Source organism: Monodelphis domestica, chromosome 2, assembly GCF_027887165.1.
Source record: "Monodelphis domestica isolate mMonDom1 chromosome 2, mMonDom1.pri, whole genome shotgun sequence".
Taxonomy (NCBI): Eukaryota; Metazoa; Chordata; class Mammalia; order Didelphimorphia; family Didelphidae; genus Monodelphis; species Monodelphis domestica.
This window is the reverse complement of record NC_077228.1, coordinates 133,523,673-133,544,302: the sequence shown is the minus strand read 5'-3', so window position 1 is coordinate 133,544,302 and position 20,630 is coordinate 133,523,673. Positions and strand designations below refer to the sequence as shown.

The window sequence follows — 20,630 nt, the reverse complement described above, 5'->3', positions numbered from 1 at the left end:
GGGTTTATACCAGAAAGATATCCAGGACGATTGGGTTTCATAAAATTTACCTAAGCAACCGTCATTCTCCACTTTTGTGGTGTTCCCTAATCTGGTATAGACCTCTGCTTTACCTGTGCCTCCATCTTACTGAAACAAGGTTAGAGAGCAGCCATCAGCATTCTGCCTGGGAAAGGAGGAAGTATCCTTGGATGGGTTAGCTCACTAGACATTCTGACTAACCATTTTAACATCATCCCAGGGGTTCTCCACCTTTCCTTTTAATACTTTCAGTTGAGACCCAGATTCAAATCCCACCTCCTATACTTATTAGCTGTGTGACCTTCATTGAGTTACTTCTTCTCTGTGACTTTCATTTTTTTCTGTAAAATAAGAGTTATACTTGTACTACATTCCCTACAGAATGGTTATTGTGAAGAAAGTGCTTTTTTAAACTGAAAGTGCCATATAAGTGGTTGTCTCATAGTGCAAATATTTGCTTTAGGAGGAGCTAATTTCCTTTTTTTTTAGAATTTTGAGTAACAGGTCAAGATAATTTGCATGACCTGGCCCAGATGCTCTGAAGGAGAGGAGACACCTGAAAAAGTAAAAGGGGGGGGGGTGATAGAGAGACAGACAGACAGAGACAGAGAGACAGAGAGTTAAACAGAGAGAGAGACAGAGAGACAGACACACACACACACACAGAGGCATACTACCCAAAGGCTGGAGGAGAGAGGACATAAATTACTACCAATCCACCATAAGCCATTTCATAACAGGAAGCAGAGACCTCTTGAGAAATTTAGTAGTGATATTCCCACAGCCATGGGAAGAGATATTTTGGCTAGAAGGTAGAAATGTTGGACTAACATATAAAACCGAAAGGCTTTAGATAGGCCAGAAGCAATCTGAAAAAATTGTAGGAATTTTGCCTCAAAGACATTATATTTGTTCTTGTTTCATTTCCAACTACACACACATACACACACACGCACACCAAATGATCTGAAATCTGGATTTCTGTCATATTTTGTGTCATAGCTGTATAGAACAGCACCACAAGACTCATATTTTTTTAAATCATATTATGAATTGCTACTATTTCTAGTATTATGAGAAGTGAAACAGTAAAAGACTTAGGAGTAGATAGATAATCAAAAAGGATTAAATCAAGATGTGGGAAAAGATCTCTCTAAATGAGGAAGGCTGTGACTGTCACATCTGCAATGTTTACACATTTTAATCATCTCTAATTTAGATGATATTAAAAGACTTAATTCTATCACCTATGCTCACTCATACCAAGCAGGGTTTTTGCATACATTTCTTGATGGTTCCTGGAATGTCAAAATATTCCTACCAATTATGGAGGAAAGCTAGATTGCTTGATTACTGTCTAAATATTAAAAGTTGCTCCTGGATTCATAATCCCCAACGTAGTATATGGCAGTGATTTTGTAATAAAATCCTTGTGCCGAGTCTATATGCCATGTTGATGAGCTTCTGAATTCCTCAATTTGTCATTGTGCCTTCAAGAAAGCTGGGACAAGTGGTATTCTACTAGGATTTCTCATGATAAATTGTATATCATGTAGTGGAAATATTACTACAGTAAATAGCCTAGATTTTATTTCTGACATTCCTTTGCTAAATTTCCTGAGGGGTATTTTTGCAGTATAAAATCTGTTGAATGTAATGAATGGTAATCGTAATCAATTTTGTTTCCTTCAGACCACTCTATGTGACTGATAATACACAGGCTCAAGAGTTAAACTAATGTTAAATCCATAAACAAAAACAAATTAAATTTGAAAGCCTCTGGCCATAATTTACTGGGTTCATTGTTCATTTGAACATGATATTTTTTGCTCTGAGGTCTTTGAGTGTTAATGTGTATGTGTGAGTATGTGTGTGTGTGTGTGAGATATATATCATAAATTTAGAAGTGCTAAATAAAGTTGAATTGTTATTCATGAGGCTTCATAACATGGGCAACCTTTTTATCTTTTCTTTTTCAGTCTATTGATAAATAGAGATTTGCTGAAATTATTAAGGGAACTGGAAAGGGTGTAGTCCAACTGAACTAGAAGGGCAGAGAGAGGGGCTTGTACTTGGTTGCTTCTGCTAAGTACTAAATGCCTCCATTTCTCACAGGCTGCCCCACTAAGCTTTACTTTTCATTTAAAAGGATCAGAGTCTGGCTCTCCAGAGTAGAATAGGTTAGGATATTCTGCCTTAGAGCCGAACAATTTTCCTTTGAGAGAGTCTCCCTTCAGAAACATTCGTCATTGCTAAGGAAAATGGTTTATTTTCAAAGACTTACTGTTAGGGAGAGTTAGAGAAGAGAATAAGTTTTGACCTTATGGTCTCTAATCAAGATAGTTTTGGAAAACTGAGCCAGCTCTGTTCTAGTCAAAGAGATAAGATGATGTTCTTTAGGGTATTTGTTGAAATTTATATATATATATATGTGTGTGTGTGTATATATATACATATACATATATATCTGTATATTTACATACATATTTTTGTGTATATAAATATATACATATTTACATGCATATATAAATATACATGTACATTACTAGTATGTATTTAGTAATTTTCAATTATTTCTGACTCTTTGTGACTTTGTTTGGTATTTTCTTAAATTCACCAGAGTGGTTTGCTATTTCCTTATCCGGCTAATTTTACAGATGAGGAAAACAGAGTAGATAGGGTTAAAGGGCTTGCCCAGGGTTACATAGCTAGTAAGTGTCTGAGACCAGGGAGATGGGTCTTCATGACCCAGCTGTGCTCTAGCCACTGCAACACCTTATTCCTGTCCTAGTTATTTATTTTTCAAAGCTAAGAGCTTAATTTCACAAGGAACTGAGATTATTTATATGATAGGGAAATGATCAAAATGCCACTTAATAATGGTCTTCTATGTACAGGTATACCTCTTCTGAAAACAGTTGTGTTCTGGAAACAGTTACTCCTTATAAAGTGACTCCTTATAAAGCAAATCACATTACCCCATTGGTTTCTAATATAATTTCTAAGACTTGTAATAGAAATGTGTTTTTATGTTCCTTGTGAAGTGGGTTTTGGGGTCTTCATATCCTCATAATTTAAGAACTCAACTTGGGAACCATGAACAGTTTCCCTTTGATTACTGGATTTTAATTAAACTGCATTCTTTTATAATCTTATATATTTTATTTTAGGAATTAAAAAAAAAAACAAACATTATTCTGAGAAAGCATATGTAGACTTCCCCAGACAGTCAACTCCCTGGTACAAAAGAGGCTAAGGTCTAAATATTCTTCAGAGTTATCTCTATTCTATATTCTGATCTTGGGCTAAGCAGCTGGATACTCCTCCTACTTCTAGCCTGGGGTGGATGTTACATAATGGAAGTCCCAACAGGGACCTGATTTGTTCTCAAATGTAGAATTCTGGTATAACTATGTGGAAGTCTCTGAATTGAGCAGTCTTTTTCAGAGGCTCTGCATTTTTGAACCTGAGCTTGTTTTAAAGAAAAGACTTGAAGCTGAGAGTGTGCTGAGTGAGCTAAGTCCTTGGACATTTTACCATTGCCATAAGCCAAACCTCAGTAAAAAGCAAACCACTCTGGTACCTTTGCCAAGAAAACCCCAAATGGAATCACAGAGTCAGAAATTACTGAAAATGACCCAACAATAGACAAAATACATACCAGTGATATATATATTTACACACACGCGCACACACACACACACACACACACACACACACACATATATTTCAACAAATACTCTACAGAATATCAGATGCTCCCTGGAACATCTAGGTGTGTAGGCAAAGGATACACTGCCATATAATTATATGCCTGGTGAAAAGATGGTGGGAAACTTCTAACAGCCTATTTAATCAGCTTAGTGACATAGAACCATTTTGTACATGCTGAAATGATTTCTGGTTAAGGATGAGCTTACTTATTTATTGCTGTTTAGTCATTCATTTATGTCCAACTATTTGTGACTACATTTGGGGTTGTTTTTTTTTTTCAGGCAAAGATAATGCAGTGATTTGCCATTTCCTCCTCCTGTTCATCTTACAGATGAGTAAAATGAGGCAAATAGTGTTAAACGACTTGCCCAAGGTAACCCAGCTAGTTAAGTGTCTGAGACAACACTTGAACTCAGGAAGATGAGTCTTCCTGACTTCAGGCCTGGCATTCTATCCACTGTGCCCCATTTACTTAATAGGCTGTGCCTAATCATAGGCGCCAGAGTCCTAAGGGATATAAGAGATCTAATTCAACACCCTCATTTCATAGACAAGACCACTGAAGCAGAAAGAAGGATAGTGTCTTGCCTAAAGTCATGCAAGTAATAAGTAACAAATCTGGAATTTGAACCCAAGTTCAGTGCTAATTGTTCAAGAACATACTATCTCCCTTAATCTTGCTTCTTTTATATCATCTTCATTGTTGAGTCCTCATTAGAGATGAAGTAGGCTACTCCGCAAAATATGAATCAAAGCCATTGCTAGGCAAAGAATATTATTATCTTCATCATTTTAAAGCTTTGGTTCATATTTTGTGGAAGTATTATATTTTATCTGTAACAAGGACTCAGCAACAAAGATAGAAACAAAAATCCCAGATACAACAAAATATATATAAAAGCACTTTTTGTAGTAGCAAGGAAGTAGCAATAGAGTAGATTCCCATAAGTTGAAGAGAGGGGAAAGACTAATCAAATAGTAGTATGTGAGTGCAATGGAAATGATGGATATTAAGCCTTCTGAGAAGAATAGAGAGACTTATGGGAAGTAGAATAGAAAGTGAAGTAAACAGAAGATTTCTATCTATCTATCTATCTATCTATCTATCTATCTATCTATCTATCTATCTATCTATCTACCTATCTATCTACCTATCTATCTAACTAATGTATCTATCTTATTTATCCTCTCAATCTACCTTTTCTCTAATTTAATGAGGGACCTGGAAGTCCTCTTATCATAGAGATGTGTAGGGATTAACCAAACCAGTGACAGAAAGTAGAAACCATAGAGACAGAAAGGAAAAAGCATAGAGAAAGGAAGGAGGAACCATTGAGACAGGAAGTAAGGTAGGAGAAAGTTATTAAAGGGGCCTAGCATTAGTTGGTAAACCTATTGGTTGCTGACAGTTGGGGTGGGGTGGGGACAGTTGCTGATAGTTAGGGCTGGCAGTTGCAGGAAGTTGGCTGCTGGATGTGAGTTGGTCATTGGGGTTGGTTGCTGGTGTTGTGGGTTAGTAATTAGTTGGTGGTTGGCATTTAGTTGCTGGAATATAAAGGCAAGCTGAATTTACTGAAAGAGCTTTTGGCATTAGCCTTTAGAGGGTTTTTTGCCTTTTGGGTTTTGGACTTTTGGTTTGGGCTGTTAAGGTTTTTTTCCTCTTCCTTGAGGTTTTTGGAAGGTGACTGGTCTTCATTGATAGATCTAATTGGGGTTGTATTAAACACTGATTGGGTTGGTTTTGATTGGGTGGATTGGGTTGGAACTTTGTAGGGTGGCTGTTATTAGTGGTAGTTATAGGCAATTATAGGTAGATATAGGCAGTTTTAGATAGTAGTTATAGGCAGTTATAGGATAACTAGTATGTACATTAGGAAAATGTCTTTCTCTACCTCTTTCCTATATTTCTCTCCTTTACTATATTCATTATACTATATTCTTTTACTATCTCTATTTTAATTAAACTCAATTGTTAATTGTTAAAAGCTATTAGAAGTTTTCTTTTCTCTGGCTTAAAAGGATAATACTAATTTACAACTCTACTATATACCAATTAAAACAAGTTATTAAAAGCTGCTCTTTTATTTTTGTCATATCCCTAATTTAACCCTTACACAATATATCTTCTATCTATCTATCATCTATCCATCTACCTATCATCTATCCATCCATCCATCCATCATCTGTCATCTATCTATCTATCTATCTATCTCTCTATCTCTCTATCTCTCTATCTCTCTATCTCTCTATTTCTCCCTCTCTCCCTCCCTCTCTCTCTCTCCCTCCCTCTCTCTCTCTCTCTCTCTCTCTCTCTCTCTCTCTCTCTCTCTCTCTCTCTCTCTCTCTCTCCTCTCTCTCTCTAATCCCAACTTCCAAAGTGAAGGTTGTATGGTTTTTAATGAAAATGCTTTACTCCAGATGAGAAAAGGTGAAAAGGTATCTCCATCCTTTCTTTGCTGAAGTAGGAAATTATGGGTATGAAACACTATTGGTTAATTTTTCTGAACTGCACTTTCCCCCTAATTTTAAAATTTGGGTGTAATAAAGGGTAAAGAGGAGGAGAGAGGAATATATTGAGAAATGAATGTGTTATAGAAATGAAAGGTATCAACAGAAATTTAAAAATAATTTAATTGGGGAGTTCATGGGAAGTGTCGTCAGGCTTGTGTATATTTCAGATTAAAAGGTTATTATATAGTATTTGAAATTAATAGTGTCCCAGGGATCTAGATTCACCTTTACTCCTTTTGTTGCTGAGTCCAGAGTGTTTGGGGTTCCAGAGGATTTTCACTTATGCTCCATTATGAGACCCCATGCAATGTTTTTTTTTTTTTTCTCATGATAAGTCAATAGAAAAAGCCAGATTCTAGCCTGGGAAACTGGGATCAGGGAGTCCAGTTTAAGTGGGAAAGATTGGTTAAGAAGTCAACAGTAACATCAAGATATAGTTATACGGCTTGAAATTCCTCTCTCTTTTCCCCTCTGGGGGAATCTATTATCCTTGAGGTCATGGACTAAATTTTGTATTTGTGTGCCTAGCACGTAGCATAGTACTCAACACATAGTAGGTACTTAATAAATATTAAATTGATTAATTGATGCCTCATATAGGCATTAGAGGCAGTTAGGTAGCTCAGTGGATAGAATACTGGATCTGAACCCAACAAGATCTGAATTTAAATCTACCCATAAACACTTTCTAACTATGACCCTGGGCAAGTCACTTATTCTTGTGCCTCAATTACCTTATCAGTAAAATGAAAGTTTTGAACTTAATAGCCTCAAAATCTTGTCTGTGCCATTCATCTTTTATTTTTCTAACTTTCAGTACTACATATTATAATCTTCAAAGGCAGGACTTCCAAAATTCTTTCTTTTATTAGGTTCATATTTAGGTGTTTTTTTTTGGTTGAAGAACTGGGTTTGTGAATATTTGGGATAAAGAATCAGGTTTTCTGATCTTTCCTTCATGTCTCTCAGAGGACCACTGTGAGTCTGAATTTCGATAGTATTTTTTAGAGCCAGGAGGAAACTTCTCATGTTGCTTGTTCAATATACACTTATTAAATACTATACCAGGGACTGTGAAGATTATAGAAAATACCAAATGGGTTCTGTGGTTTCAAGGAACTTCCAACCCCATGGTGGGGCTAAGAAACTTATTATTTAGGGGTTTTGAACTCTTTGTGACCCTATTTTGGGATTTTCTTGGCAAAGATATTGGAATGGGAGCAGCTAGATGACTCAGTGGATAGAGAGTCAAGCCTGGAGTCTGGAAAACCTGGGTTCAAATCTGGCCTCAGTCACTTCCTACCTGTGCGACCATGATTAAGTCACTTAACCCTAAATGCCTGGCTCTTACCACTCTTCTGCCTTGGAACCAATATTTAGTATCAGTTCTAAACAGAAAGTAATGTTTTTTTTTTCATTCTTAATTTTATTCCAGTAACTTTTTAATTTTTTATTTATTTTTTAATTTTTTTTCTTTATTTTAGAAAGTAAGGGTTTTTTAAAAGAGGCACTGGAGTGGTTTGCCATTGCCTTCTCCAGCTCATTTTACAAATTAGGAAAATGAGGCAAACAAAGTAAAATGACTTGCCCCTGATCACATTTGTACAGTGACATAGTGGAAAGATCGCTACCTAATCTTAGCTTTGCCACTAAGATAGTCTGTGGCTTTTGGAATACTATTTAACCTCTTTAGTTGCCCCTATTGCTTCATGGAGAAAAAAAATGAGAGGGCTAAATTAGATTCTCTCTATAATCCCTTCTGGCTTTAACCCACTAAGGCTCTAAATGCTGAATGAATGGACAAATGATAAATGCTATAGAAGTTCAAATGAGAAGTTCAGAGGAGCTTATAGCCCCTGTTAAAATGCCTAGTCTCCTTTTATAAATAAAACAGTTCTGCTTAAACTTTAGCAGGCATGCTGCCTTCACTTTACCCTCTGACCCCCTCACCAGATAAATGGAGCAAAATTGATTCTTTGCCTGTATTCTGTTTCCTCCCTAAAGGCCCATCTAGCAATTTACAGAGGAATGGAAAGCCAGCCTTAGTCCTAAATTGATTTAACTACATTTGATACAGTCTTCCTGTCTTGAATAAGACTTTTCTGTTATAATAACCCAAAAGATTGCTTTTCACACCTCCTTCATTTTTATGATTCTTTTCAAAGACTCCTCATGTAGTTCACAGTAAAATTCTCTAGTTGGTTTCATCACACTCAAGAGTAACCAAAGCAGCCTCATAATGAAATGGAGGGTTTACCGCTCCTTTTTTAATGTGAGAAGGGCAGAGCTACTTTCCAGTGACTGTTAGTAATACATTCATTTGGTCAGGAGTTAGTGGGAAGAAAGATTCTGAGCAAAAGCAGAATGGAAAGATGGCCACTACCTCTCTGTTTTCTTATAGACAGTAGTGGTTTCTCTTCTGTCCTATAGTATGGTAGATGTGTTGGAGCCCAGGCTTCAACTCCCAGCGCATCCAATGATTTATTCTACACCAAGAAATAAGAGCACAAGATTAATAAGAACAATAATAGCTAGCATTTATAGAGAGCTTTAAAGTTTGCAAAGGATTTTACAAATATAATTTCCTTTTATCTCCACCACCACCCTGGAAGGTAGGCGCTATTATCATGCTTGTTTTACAAACATGGAAACTGAAACAGCCAAGAGTTAAGTGCATTGCCAGAGACCACACAGCTAGTAAGTGTTAGAGGGTGGATTCAAATGCAGGTCTTCCAGATTCTAGACCCAGCATGCTCTCTGCTGCACCACCTAATTCAGTTTAAAGGGGAACAACCTGATGATTGTGATTAAAAAAATATCATTTAATTAATTAGATTAGAATATTTTCCCATGGTTACATGATTCATATTCTTTCCCTCCCCTCCTCTCTCCCGCCCTTCCATAACCAAGAAGCAATTGCACTGGGTTTTACATGATCCAGACCTATTTCCATATTATTAATATTTGTAATAGAGTGATCATTTAGAGTCTACATCCCCAGTCATATCTGCATCGAACTATGTGATCATGGATGGTGATTGTGATTTAATCTGAAAAGAACTATTTATTCACATTAACATGAAAAACCATATGGAAGGGACATTGCTGTCCATTCTATATATTATTCTCCCTTCTTTTTAGCCTCAAAGGCCAGTCTGACATAGTGGATGGAGTTCTGGACATGGAGTCTGAAAGACCTGGGTTTGAATGTTGCCTCTGACATTTACTAGCTGTGTGACTCTGGGGGGAGTAACTTCATCTTCACGAGCCTTCGTTTGGTCATCATGAAGTGGTGTTGGATCCCACCTCATAAGGATATTGAGAGGAACAGGAAAATATCTAAAGTGCTTTCTTTAAAGCAATGCAAATAAGACTTGGCCTTCATATCTTTATTTACTACTTATGTGAGAACAGAGTTTAGCAGATAGACTAGGAATGAGTTGATAAGTACCCAAAGGTGAATGAATCCCAACTTTGAAAGATGTTGAGTCTCTTATCAAGCCAATGACCAACTTAGAAATGAAACAGGCTACCGACCAGAGAGAAAGTTGATGGATTCATAGTGAAGATTGAGATATATTTTGGGGAGGACACAGCTACGGTAGGAATTTGTTTTGCTTGACTATAGATGTTTTTAATAGCAGATTTTGTTTTTCTTGCTTTCTCAGTGGAGGCAGGTGAGAGGGAGAGAAAATGGGCATTCATTTTATTTTATTTTAAAACCCTTACCTTCTGCCTTAGAACCAATTGGCTCTAAGGCAGAAGAGTGGTAAAGGCTAGGCAGTGGGGGTTAAGTGACTTGCCCAAGGTCACAAAGCTAGGAAGTATCTGAGTTCAGATTTGAACCCAGGACCTCCCATCTCTAGGCCTGGCTCTCAATATATTGAGCTACCCAGCTGCCCCCAGACATTTAATTAAAAAAACCTATGAAGAGTGAGGAAAATTTGAAGAAATTCTTACTTTAGGAGAGATAGCATTATTTAGTGAACTAAACATTGGAGTGAGAAGCAGGAAATCTGGTCTCTAGTCTTAGTTCTACTACTAATTAGTTTTGAGACTTTAGGCAAGTCATTTAACATCTCTGGGCTTCTGTTTTCTCACAGTAGAATTAAACCTGCTCATCTCAAAGGCTTCTTTTCCAGTTCAAACATTATGTGATTCTATGATATTTGGCAGGCCTGCATACTTGTTATTTTTTTTCTTTCCCTTTTTTCATGTCTGGATAGAACACCCAGCTTGGCATCATTACTTAATGACCATGTTATCTGATGGCCTAATGGATACGTTGGTTGATGATGGTGGTTATCATCTTTAGAGGATGATACTTTCTAAAATGGCTTTATAGAAAATTGATCCAGTTTGGAAATTGATCTGCAGGGGGAAAAGAGGGAAAGTGATCATTTGAAAAGAGATATTTTTGGCTCTGATCATTCCTAGCAAAAATACTTAATCCCGCTCAATAGAAATAATTTCCCAAGATAAAGAACAGTTCTTCCTTATATCATTCCAGGCTTCACTTGGCCCTTCTTGCACATTCTCTCCCTTTTTTATCCCAGGGATTCCATCCCTAAATCCACATTTCTCTCCTATTGTTGACAGAGGCACACTGAAAAATCAAGGAAGTTTGGAACTAGGAGTGGAGTATCTTACAGTTCTTAGAAGAAGAAAATGGTAGGCAGCCAAAGAAGTTTACAGACATAGTTTTTTTGTTATGTTATTTTTATAAAAGGTATAGAATTGACTTTTGGGAAACACTGACACTTTCACGTCTTACATTTCACAAATCTCACATCTTTTATTTATGTTGGCAGGACTCATTTATCTGATAGAGTCAGGGCTAGATGCTGAATCTTCAGCTTTCTAATGAAACTATTTCTCTCCTTATGAGAGAATATCTTTGAGGATGGAAGGAATATCTCTAGCCAAGTGGTCTGTGCCTAAAATATTGTCATTGGGGTTCATGCTTAGTTCAAGTTTTTGAAGGGTGAGCAAGGGGTGGAGGGATAGAAAGGATGAGCTTTCACTTTCATAGCTGAATTTCCAAAACAGTCTTCTATCCAGTTCATGGTGGGAGGGAAGGAGAGAGAGAGAGAGACAGAGAGAGAGAGAGAGAGAGAGAGAGAGAGAGAGAGAGAGAGAGAGAGAGACAGAGAGAGACAGAGAGAGACAGAGAGACAGAGAGAGAGACAGAGAGACAGAGAGAGAGACAGAGAGACAGAGAGAGACAGAGAGAGAAACAGTGAGACAGTGAGACAGAGATAGAGAGAGACAGAGAGAAATAGGAAGAAGGAATTATTTGAGAGGATTAGGAAAGAAAAGAAGGTAATTTATGTGGATGGGGAAAGAGAAAGAGTTGAAAAGGTTTTGAAAGATGGTGTGTCCACCACTGAATCATAGGCTGTCAGAGTTGGTAAGTCCAACTCCATTTCATTTTATAGCTGAGAAATCTGAGGACTCGGGTCAATTGACTTACCCAACATGAAAAGAGTGACAAATCTGGGACTAGAACCCTGATGTCCTAATTCCTGATCCATTCTGTTACAGTATTTCACAGTCACCACACTATGTAAAATAAACAGTGTCTAGGGAGCTTAGAGCCAACTAGACCTTGAGCCAATATGAAGGGAAGATTCTGAATTTAGTAGGAAAGACTATAACTCTATTTTTACATTAGACAAGCAGACAAAAGCTCCATCATGCCTTTTGCTAGTGAATCCATGAAGAAAAAAAAATCATGGCAGGGGCTATCAAGGGCTTTAATCTATTCTTTCTATCTATATTTGTGTGTGGTAAACTGTGAATCAATAATGAATCTCATTATAATTAATTTTACTTTGTGCATGACATAGGGAACCTAAGTTTAAGTTTCCACCACTATACCAGATTTCCCACCTTTTGTAACTCTCCAAAGGAAATCATTGGCATTCTTTGTGTAGGGAACATTTGCTGACCTGTAATGCCTTGTTCCCAGAATGAAAACATAAAGCCACAGTTTGATGGCTTTCCAATATTTCTTGGGGGCCCCCCTATGAGCATTAATTGCTTCACTGCTGTGTGGGAAAGCAATTTGTACATTAACAGCACAGCAATAAACAGCCATCATGTATTGGGAGATGAGGCGAAGAGAAAAGAGAGAAAATCTCTTCTTTGTATGGATGACATTAGCCACATTTAGGCTAATTTTGATAAAATATCAGACCTTCTTCCATTTCATATATGGCAGAATTTCTGATTTGGTTCAGAAGTGAGTGATGTCTATCCCCCCTGTCATTTTTTTTACAATATCCCTTGTATTGATGCCAACATGAAGCAAAAATTTTAAACCAAGACCCTATAGCATCTGGCTCCTTTACTGTTTTTTTCATTCTACCTTTTTTGTTTGACTATCCTGGCACAATCAACAGAAAACTGGGATGGTGTGTCCAATCTAAATGCACAAAACAGCTGGAAAAAATTCAGATACTAACTAAGGATAATCAAGTTCCTTTTTCAGAATTTGTATGTTATAATCCAAGTAAGACTGTGCCAAAGAAAAATCAAAATCCCAGGCCTCTATTCTCTAGGCATCACCAAGAAGTCTATTAGATCCTCAGGGATTCTCAATTTTACATGGACTCTCTGTTCCCAAGTCTCTGTTCTTTTTTAAAGTTCAGAAATGGATCATTAAGATTTTATAAGGTACATACACATTCATTACGACTACATAAAACATAACAACAAAATCTGATAATGGCACAGATGAAAAGGATTGGAAGGGGGAAATACATAGCTAGTAATTTTTGCACCTAGGGTAAGCAGTACAAAATGTGCCCAGGATAAATGACTTGAAATATTTCTTCAAATATTAATTGAGTAGGGGTAGATAACCCACCATAACCAGGGGGCAGACACTCTGATATACCTTGAGGCTAGAGGAAGGCAGAAACAGAGCAGGTCCAGGTGGGAAGGAGCTTACCTGGTGTGTGCCTTGCCAGGAGGAAGAAGGCACCATCTGGTAGCTTCCCATTTTAACTAATTATCTCATTAACCAGGATCTAAACTCAGTTTCTTTCTATGCTGCTGAAGAAGTACAAATACTGGTACCAGTGCTCTCTGAAAGGCAGGACCCATCAGCAAAAGCCTACTGGCTCCACCCTAGTTACAGTTCTGGGAAGGAAACTCAGAACCAAATAAGAAGTTATTGCTATTATATAATAAAAGTTTAGACCCACAGGCATAATTTTTAGCAGACTATAATTTGGAATTTATAATTTTGTTATGCTTCCTTTTATTCCTTATTTTGTTTATTTGATTTTTAATGACTTGATGGTTATTAAGTTTGTAATAAAAGACTATTTGTAAAGAAAAAGATTATGTTCATGGACATGGTTCATTTCTTCTCCCTCTGCCACACAGAATGTGTTCATGGCTCTTGGAGAGGATCAGCCCATTCCAATAAGTCTGTAGGATAAGAAACTAACAAAACAAGTCCTCCTGAGGCAGGGAAAGATACAATTTTAATGACATGCTTATGCATACATACAGATATACCTTAAGTTATGCTCATAGGCATACATGGATATAAGCACTCAGGAAATACGTAGTGAATTTGTGGGTGACTGAATGACATCCACATAGCCATACCAATTTGGTGAAATATGCACTAAAAGAGGACCTTCATGTCCAAATCCTACAGAATGGCTCCCTCTATAAAATGGAGCTATCAGCCCTAGAAAGAGAACTTTTAAGAATGGAAGATTGAGCAAGATGAATATGTGAGGGGGATGATAGTATGTATTGAAAGGTCTACTCTTTAACTCTCTCCTGCCACAAAATAAGTCTCATAAGATCTTTCATCCCTACCCTGTCAATTTGAATCCTGCTGACTTGGCCATTAAACAGCAAAGTAGGAACCCTCCTGGTAAATGATAGAATGCAGAATAGAAAAGGGTCTTGGATTACCCTTCGAGAAACTTTATTTGGCCATGGGTCCTGCGTGTTTGAAATTTCTACCTAACCAAACCAAAGTGACTCCAGAGAATAATGGGGATGGGTTCAGAGACTTTTACTCTGATTTCTCCCTGCAGGGTATGATGATCTTCGAGCTTGTGCTAACCCCGGAATCCCAGAGTATGGCTTTCGAATACCCAGTGGAGGGGTTTTCTTTGAAGATTCTGTAGCCCGATTTCATTGCCAAGAGGGATACAAGCTTAGGGGCCCACCAAGAAGACTGTGTATGAAACACCTGAATGGCTCCCTAGGTTGGATACCAACTGATACACCGGTGTGCCTACCAGAAGGTAAAAAGATAGGGTTGAATTTTTCCCATTGTATTTGCCAAAGATTTTCAGGTTTATCAGATCAGAATCCTGAAGTCTGGTGAGTGTTTCAGTGGGTAAAAGCCTTGTACACATTGACCAGCATATAATGGTGTCTGGTAAGAAGGAATATCCTGCCTTCTTTATCCCAATTATAATTCTATTCATCACCACTTTTGTCAATTTGAAGACCGCATCCAACTAACATTAAATCTTTCTGTTACTAGGTTGCCAAATTTGTGGCCATTTCCATTTTGCTCAAAGAGAAGCTTGGCAAAAAATGTTGTTCAAATATTGTATATAAATGATCTCAAAGATATATATGTTTCTCAGAGGATTAAATCAATTACTACTTATTATTCCATGCCAGGAGTAATTCATTTAAAGGAAGAAAGGAATGTGGCAAGCAGAGACAGATAAGCAAGATATATATTTATTTCTAGTCATTATCCATAAACCCATTGGAAGAAACAACCTGATTTTTGCTGCATAAGTACATATTTGGAGTTTTAGAAGTATATCTAGTTGAACTAATTAGGATGATAAAGAGTTGTTCATCTATCTTGGTGGACTGAATGAAGGAATCCTATGCTGATAAATCACAAACATTAATTTGGGTTTCAGGTTTCAAGGTGGGATAAAACTTTTATGTCTCCAAGTTCATTAGAAATCAGAATTTTGGCTTCTGACAAGTATTGATTTTATTTCTTTGGACAAAGCTTTTATCATCACAAGTCATAAAAATGTCCACAGAATTTAGTGTGTGTTTCCCCAGTGAAACATTTTAAACAACATTTGGCCTGAGAAGAAAGAGTTGACAGCTTTTTTTTTTTGTCTTGTTTCTAAGTTGAAGACAAGCATATATACTACCAATATAGAAAACTAAAAATTTTAAACTAGGAAAGGGAATAAGCATTTATATAGCACCTAGTATATGCTAAGCACTATGCCAAACACTTAACAAATATGATCTTATTTGATTGAATCAACAGCCATGACATGTAAGTGCTATTATCACCATTTTACAGTTGAGGAAATTGAGGTAGACAGTGGTTAAGTGACTTGCCCAAGATCACAAAGTTAGTAAGTGCTCAAGGCAGGAATGGAATTCAGGTCTTCCTGTGCTCTATCCTTTGCATCAGTCAGCTGCCTTACTGAGGCAACAAGTCATATAACATATTGACTCTCAAGTCTTATAATTCTCTCTCTCTCTCTCTCTCTCTCTCTCTCTCTCTCTCTCTCTCTCTCTCTCTCTCTCTCTCTTTCAATTTCACTCCATTCTCAAAACAAATGAGAGGTAGATGCTATTATTATACTCATCATACAATTGTCTCCCCTCCCCCCATCCATCCCCTTTTGGTCACTTACATGGCTACCATCCTATTTCAGGCCCTTCTCATTTGCTGGTTGTTTTTTTTTTTTAATCCTTACTTTCCTTCCTTAGAATCAATACTAATTATCAGTTCCATGGCAGAAGAGCAGTGAGGGCTAGGCAATGGGGATTAAGTGACAGGGTCACACAGCTAGGAAGTATCTGAAGTCAGATTTGAATTCAATTCCTCTTCTGTCCAAGCCTGGCTCTCTATCCACAGAGCCCCAGGCTCTCATTATTTGTTGCCTAGACTGTTGCAGTAGAGTTCTCATGGGTTCTCCTGACTTAAGTCTCTCTCCTTTCCAATCTATCCTCCACATACATACCAGTGAGATTGCTAAAGCAGAGACCTCACCCCATCACTCCCTTGCTTAAGCTACAGGGATATTTCCCCTTATCTCTAGGGTAAAATACAAACTCTTTTACTTGTCATTTAAAGTCCTTGTCAATAATATGGGAAAATGTTTTACATGATTGCACATGTAAAATCTATAATGGATTGCTTTCTGTCCCAGGGAGGGGGGCAGGGGAGGAGAGGGAGGGAGAGAAGGGGAAAATTTTTCCTTAAATTAAAATTGTTTTTACATGTAATTAAGAAAAAACAAAATATTATTAAAAAGCTTTTAAAAATTAAAAAATAAAGTAAAATAAAACCTGTGACAAGCTGGCGCCAACTCTTTGGGTTTGGATTTGGGGAAGATGGGAGGTAGTATTTATGAGTATTTATTAAGAGCTCAATTGAGATTCACTGGTAAGACCAACCTAGAGTTTGACCCATTTCGCAGGAGCCTATAACCAACAGTTCCATTAAGGTAAATTCAGCATGGCTTCCCAGAAAGCCCCCTGACCTACTGGTATTCAAAATAAATGACTTAGCAGAGCAGGGTTTGGGGAAGAAAAGATTCTCCGTCTTTGGACCAGTAGGACTTAAAAGTTCAACTATGGCTTCTATCCCACCAGACTGTACTTCCCACCTATACTAAGGCAATAGGATAGTATCAGGTCTAAACTGAATTCAAGCAAGGCCAATATGCCCTTTCTAATCAACACGATTCTCAAGGACCAGGCAGATATGGGAACCAGCTTATATGTTAAGTGGGACATTGATCTCTGTGAAATTCTCTATTGTCCTAACCATGGACAGCGCATCATTATAATCATAATGATAATAATAATAGCAAACAGTTGTATACCACTTATTATGTGCCAGACTTAGTGCAAAACATTTAACATTGATCTCATTTATTTCTTAAAACAACAATGAGAGGTTGTTGGTGCTGTTCAGTTGTGTCTGACACTCTGTGACCTCATTTGGAGTTTTCTTGGCAAAGATACTGGAGTGGTTTGCCATTTCTTTCTCCAACTCATTTTACAAATGAGGAAACTGAGGCAAACAGGGTGATGTGACTAGCCCAGGGTCACACAACTAATAAGTGTCTTAGACCCAATCTTAACCTAATTTTAAGTCTTCCTGCCCTCAGACTCAGCACTTTAGCTATTGTGTCTCTTAGCTGCCCCTAGATTTTCATTGAAGTGAAAACCCATTAAGGAGAAGGTCTGTGATCAGAATGCCTATCCCTAACTTCCAGATGGTCAGTGAAAAAGTCTTCTGCAAAGGTTCATCAGGCTTTTCTTCTCCAATTAGGCAGGGTGGCACATTCCTTTAAACTTGCCTCTTAGAGGAGGTACAGACAGTTGAATCTCTTGAGTTATGGAATTCTGAGCTTTACTAAGACTAAAGCCATTTGTGTCCACACTAATTCTGGCACCAATATATTAAGATCCTCAGTCAGTAGAGGCTGAGGGTGGGAAGGATGAGAAGAGATCTTCAGGTTGTCTAAGGGAGAGAAACAAGGTCAGATCAAAGCTCCTGGAACTAGCAACAGTGAGGTCAGGGCACCCTTCTAGCCAGAGCAAGAAACTATTATTTCTCTCTGGTTTCTGGCAGATGCGTGCCGTGGTCAAGGATTGGATTGCCATCTTTCCTAGTATCATCAACTCTGGGACCCAACAGCAGCTCCTTCTCTAGGGCATTGAAGGCCACAGAGTTGACCATATTCTCATTTGAGAATTCGGCCAGGTAGATGTCGTAGTGCCATTCCCAAACATAGCCACATCCATCTGCTGCATCACTGGTGAAATATTCCAACTAATTTGAAGGAAAATGAAAAAAAAATGCTGAATGGCTGGGGCTGTGGGTTCTGTGGCCCCACAGGACATTATTTACTTTTTTTAATAGTCTTAAGGTCAGTGACATGCAAATCAGGAATAGGTGATAGCTTCATTAGGGTCTGAAAACACCAAACCACTGAGCCATAAGTGACTGCTGACATATAGCCTCCTACAGTTGACTTGATTTCATCAATCAGTGATTTTTCTAAACTTCAAGTCTGACCATGTCAAATTCTTACTTAAGCTCCAATGACTCCCTATTATCTCCCAGATCAAAATATAAATGCCTTGGGGCTAGCTAGGTAGCACAGAGACAAGAACTTATGGGTTCAAATGTGACCTCAGACACTTCCTAGCTGGGTGACCCTGGGCCAGTCATTTAACCCTCATTGCCTAGCCCTTATGGTTCTTCTGTCTTGGAATCAATACACAGTAGTGATTCTAAGAGGGAAGGGAAGGGAAGGGAAGGGTATATATCTCTAACCATAGAGATAGAGATAGCTATAGATGTGTAATCAAGATAAATAAATAAAATAATTAATAAACTACATTAAATTAATAAAATTAATAATTAATATTATAATAATATATGTGTGTACACAAAACCTTTTGTTTCCTATTTATTCTAGTCCTCTTATTCTATTCCATATGAGAAATCTTATAATCCAGCAATACTAGCTTGCTTGCTAATCCTCACATGGCATGCCATCTTCCATCTCTATCTTTTACATTGGTTGTCTGTTGTGCCTGGAATTCCCTGCCTCCTGGGTGCCTTAGCCTCCTTTGAAACTCTATTTAAACCTTCCTTCCACAGATCTTTACTTCCCCATTTCTAATGACATGCCTCTGAGATTAGCCTCACTTACACTGAATATATTCTGTATGTGAATGTGGACCCCATGAGGGAAGGGACTGTGTATTTGCCTTTCATTGTCTTGCCAGCTCTTAGTACAATGCCTGCCTAGAGTAAGCATTTACTAAATGTTAGTGAACTGAGCCAGCATCCAAACTTGTCCTATGCTGGGTTTTTTTTTTTCACCCTTGTGAGAAGAGAGCCAGGATGTCCAAGCTAATGAAAGCAGTCTCTCCCAATCAAGAGCTGTAGGGCCCAGGAAGACTCCTGATGCTAGATTCAGCATGCTGTTCTAGTTAAACTGGGAAAACTGAGCATAGCTATAGTTGTTGGAACTGTGTGAAAGTCAGTCCAAGTCATTGTTAGATATTTTTTGCAGGCAGTTAGGTGATATAGTGGATAGAATGTGGAAATTGGGATTAGAAAGGCACAAATTCAAGTCTTGCTTTAGATAGGTACTAGCTGTGTGTGACTGTGGGTAAGGCATATTGGCTCCCAGCCTCAGTTTTCTCATCTGTAAAATGGGGATAATAATGATAATACTTTCCTCACAAGTTGTTATAATTAAATGGGTTAGCATATGTATTGTGCTTTGCATGATAAAATGCTACATAAATACTAGATAGTATTATTATCATCATTATTCATTGTTATTATTACTGTGCAGTCCTTGATATGGGAAGAAAATAGGTGTCCTGGGTGTGAGAAGCTGAGGCAAAGGACCTTCAGTTGCATTACAAGCAATATGCCAGTGAGCCAGGGCACCATCTTGGAATCTCCCTCCCTGAAAGTTTACAACTAAATTCACTGGAGAAATTTTCCCCATCAGGATTGTCTCTCCAATATGATAATGATAATTTAAGGGAAAATAATCTTCAACTTGCAAGCAAATTTTCTAGAATGTAATTTGTAAAATAAAAAGTATACAAAAATAAATTAAGCAAATTGAAAAAATGTCAACTTATGATTTATTTTTACTCTGAACAAATGACAAGACTGAACAAAAGCAATTCTGTTTCTAGAAGAGACCAATTTTTAATTAATGTTGTTAAAAGGATTTGCTTGCTTAACTACACTTTGATACAGCTAAGAAACAAAATCCATACCAGGTATTATGCTAGTAGTTACACTGGTTAAACACCAGTTGTTGTTTTTTTTTAATTAGAAACTAAATAATTGAGCAGAGCTCCTGTGCAGGGTCGTAGTGTTAATTAGGTTTAGGAGATACTCTAATACACACTTTTTCCTTAGTTTGAATTTTTCTTCATGAAAGGATATTTTTATTTTTTAAAGTAGGTCCTTCCTGGAGCAGCCTAAATTCCTGCCTTTTTGTGGGGTAAGGGTGATGCTTGAGAGGATGGCTAGAGGCACTATGGGTGGAGGCAACTTGCTTCTTACTCAACATCCCAATTTGTTTTCTTCTGTCTCTATGGATCCCAATAGAGTATTCAAAAGTTAAGAGAAAAGAATAAGAAAGGGGAAAAGAGTGAAATTGTAGACTTAGAAATTTTTATGAAGCAGGATTTATAAATTAGAGGACTCACAGCCCAACTCTTTATCAAAAAACCTTTTCTTTTGGCCATTTTTATTTTCTAAAGGTTATTGATGCTTTTAAAAATGAAAAGTTTTCACTTTTACTTCCTATTCAGGCCTGTATCTCCCCCCACCCCCCCTTACATAGTCAACTTTT

At 37.5% G+C, this 20,630-nt stretch overlaps 1 protein-coding gene across 8 annotated transcripts in view; it reads left to right on the top strand.

The window, feature by feature from the left end:
* SUSD4 (sushi domain containing 4) overlaps nt 1–20,630 on the top strand; it is a 255,988-nt gene that overhangs the window by 108,408 nt on the left and 126,950 nt on the right. For all 8 annotated transcript variants that reach the window (XM_056815989.1, XM_007481464.3, XM_056815986.1 and 5 more), the window contains exon 3: nt 14,313–14,525. In XM_056815989.1, the coding sequence (XP_056671967.1) occupies nt 14,313–14,525 (213 nt within the window). The remainder of the gene's footprint in view (nt 1–14,312; nt 14,526–20,630) is intronic.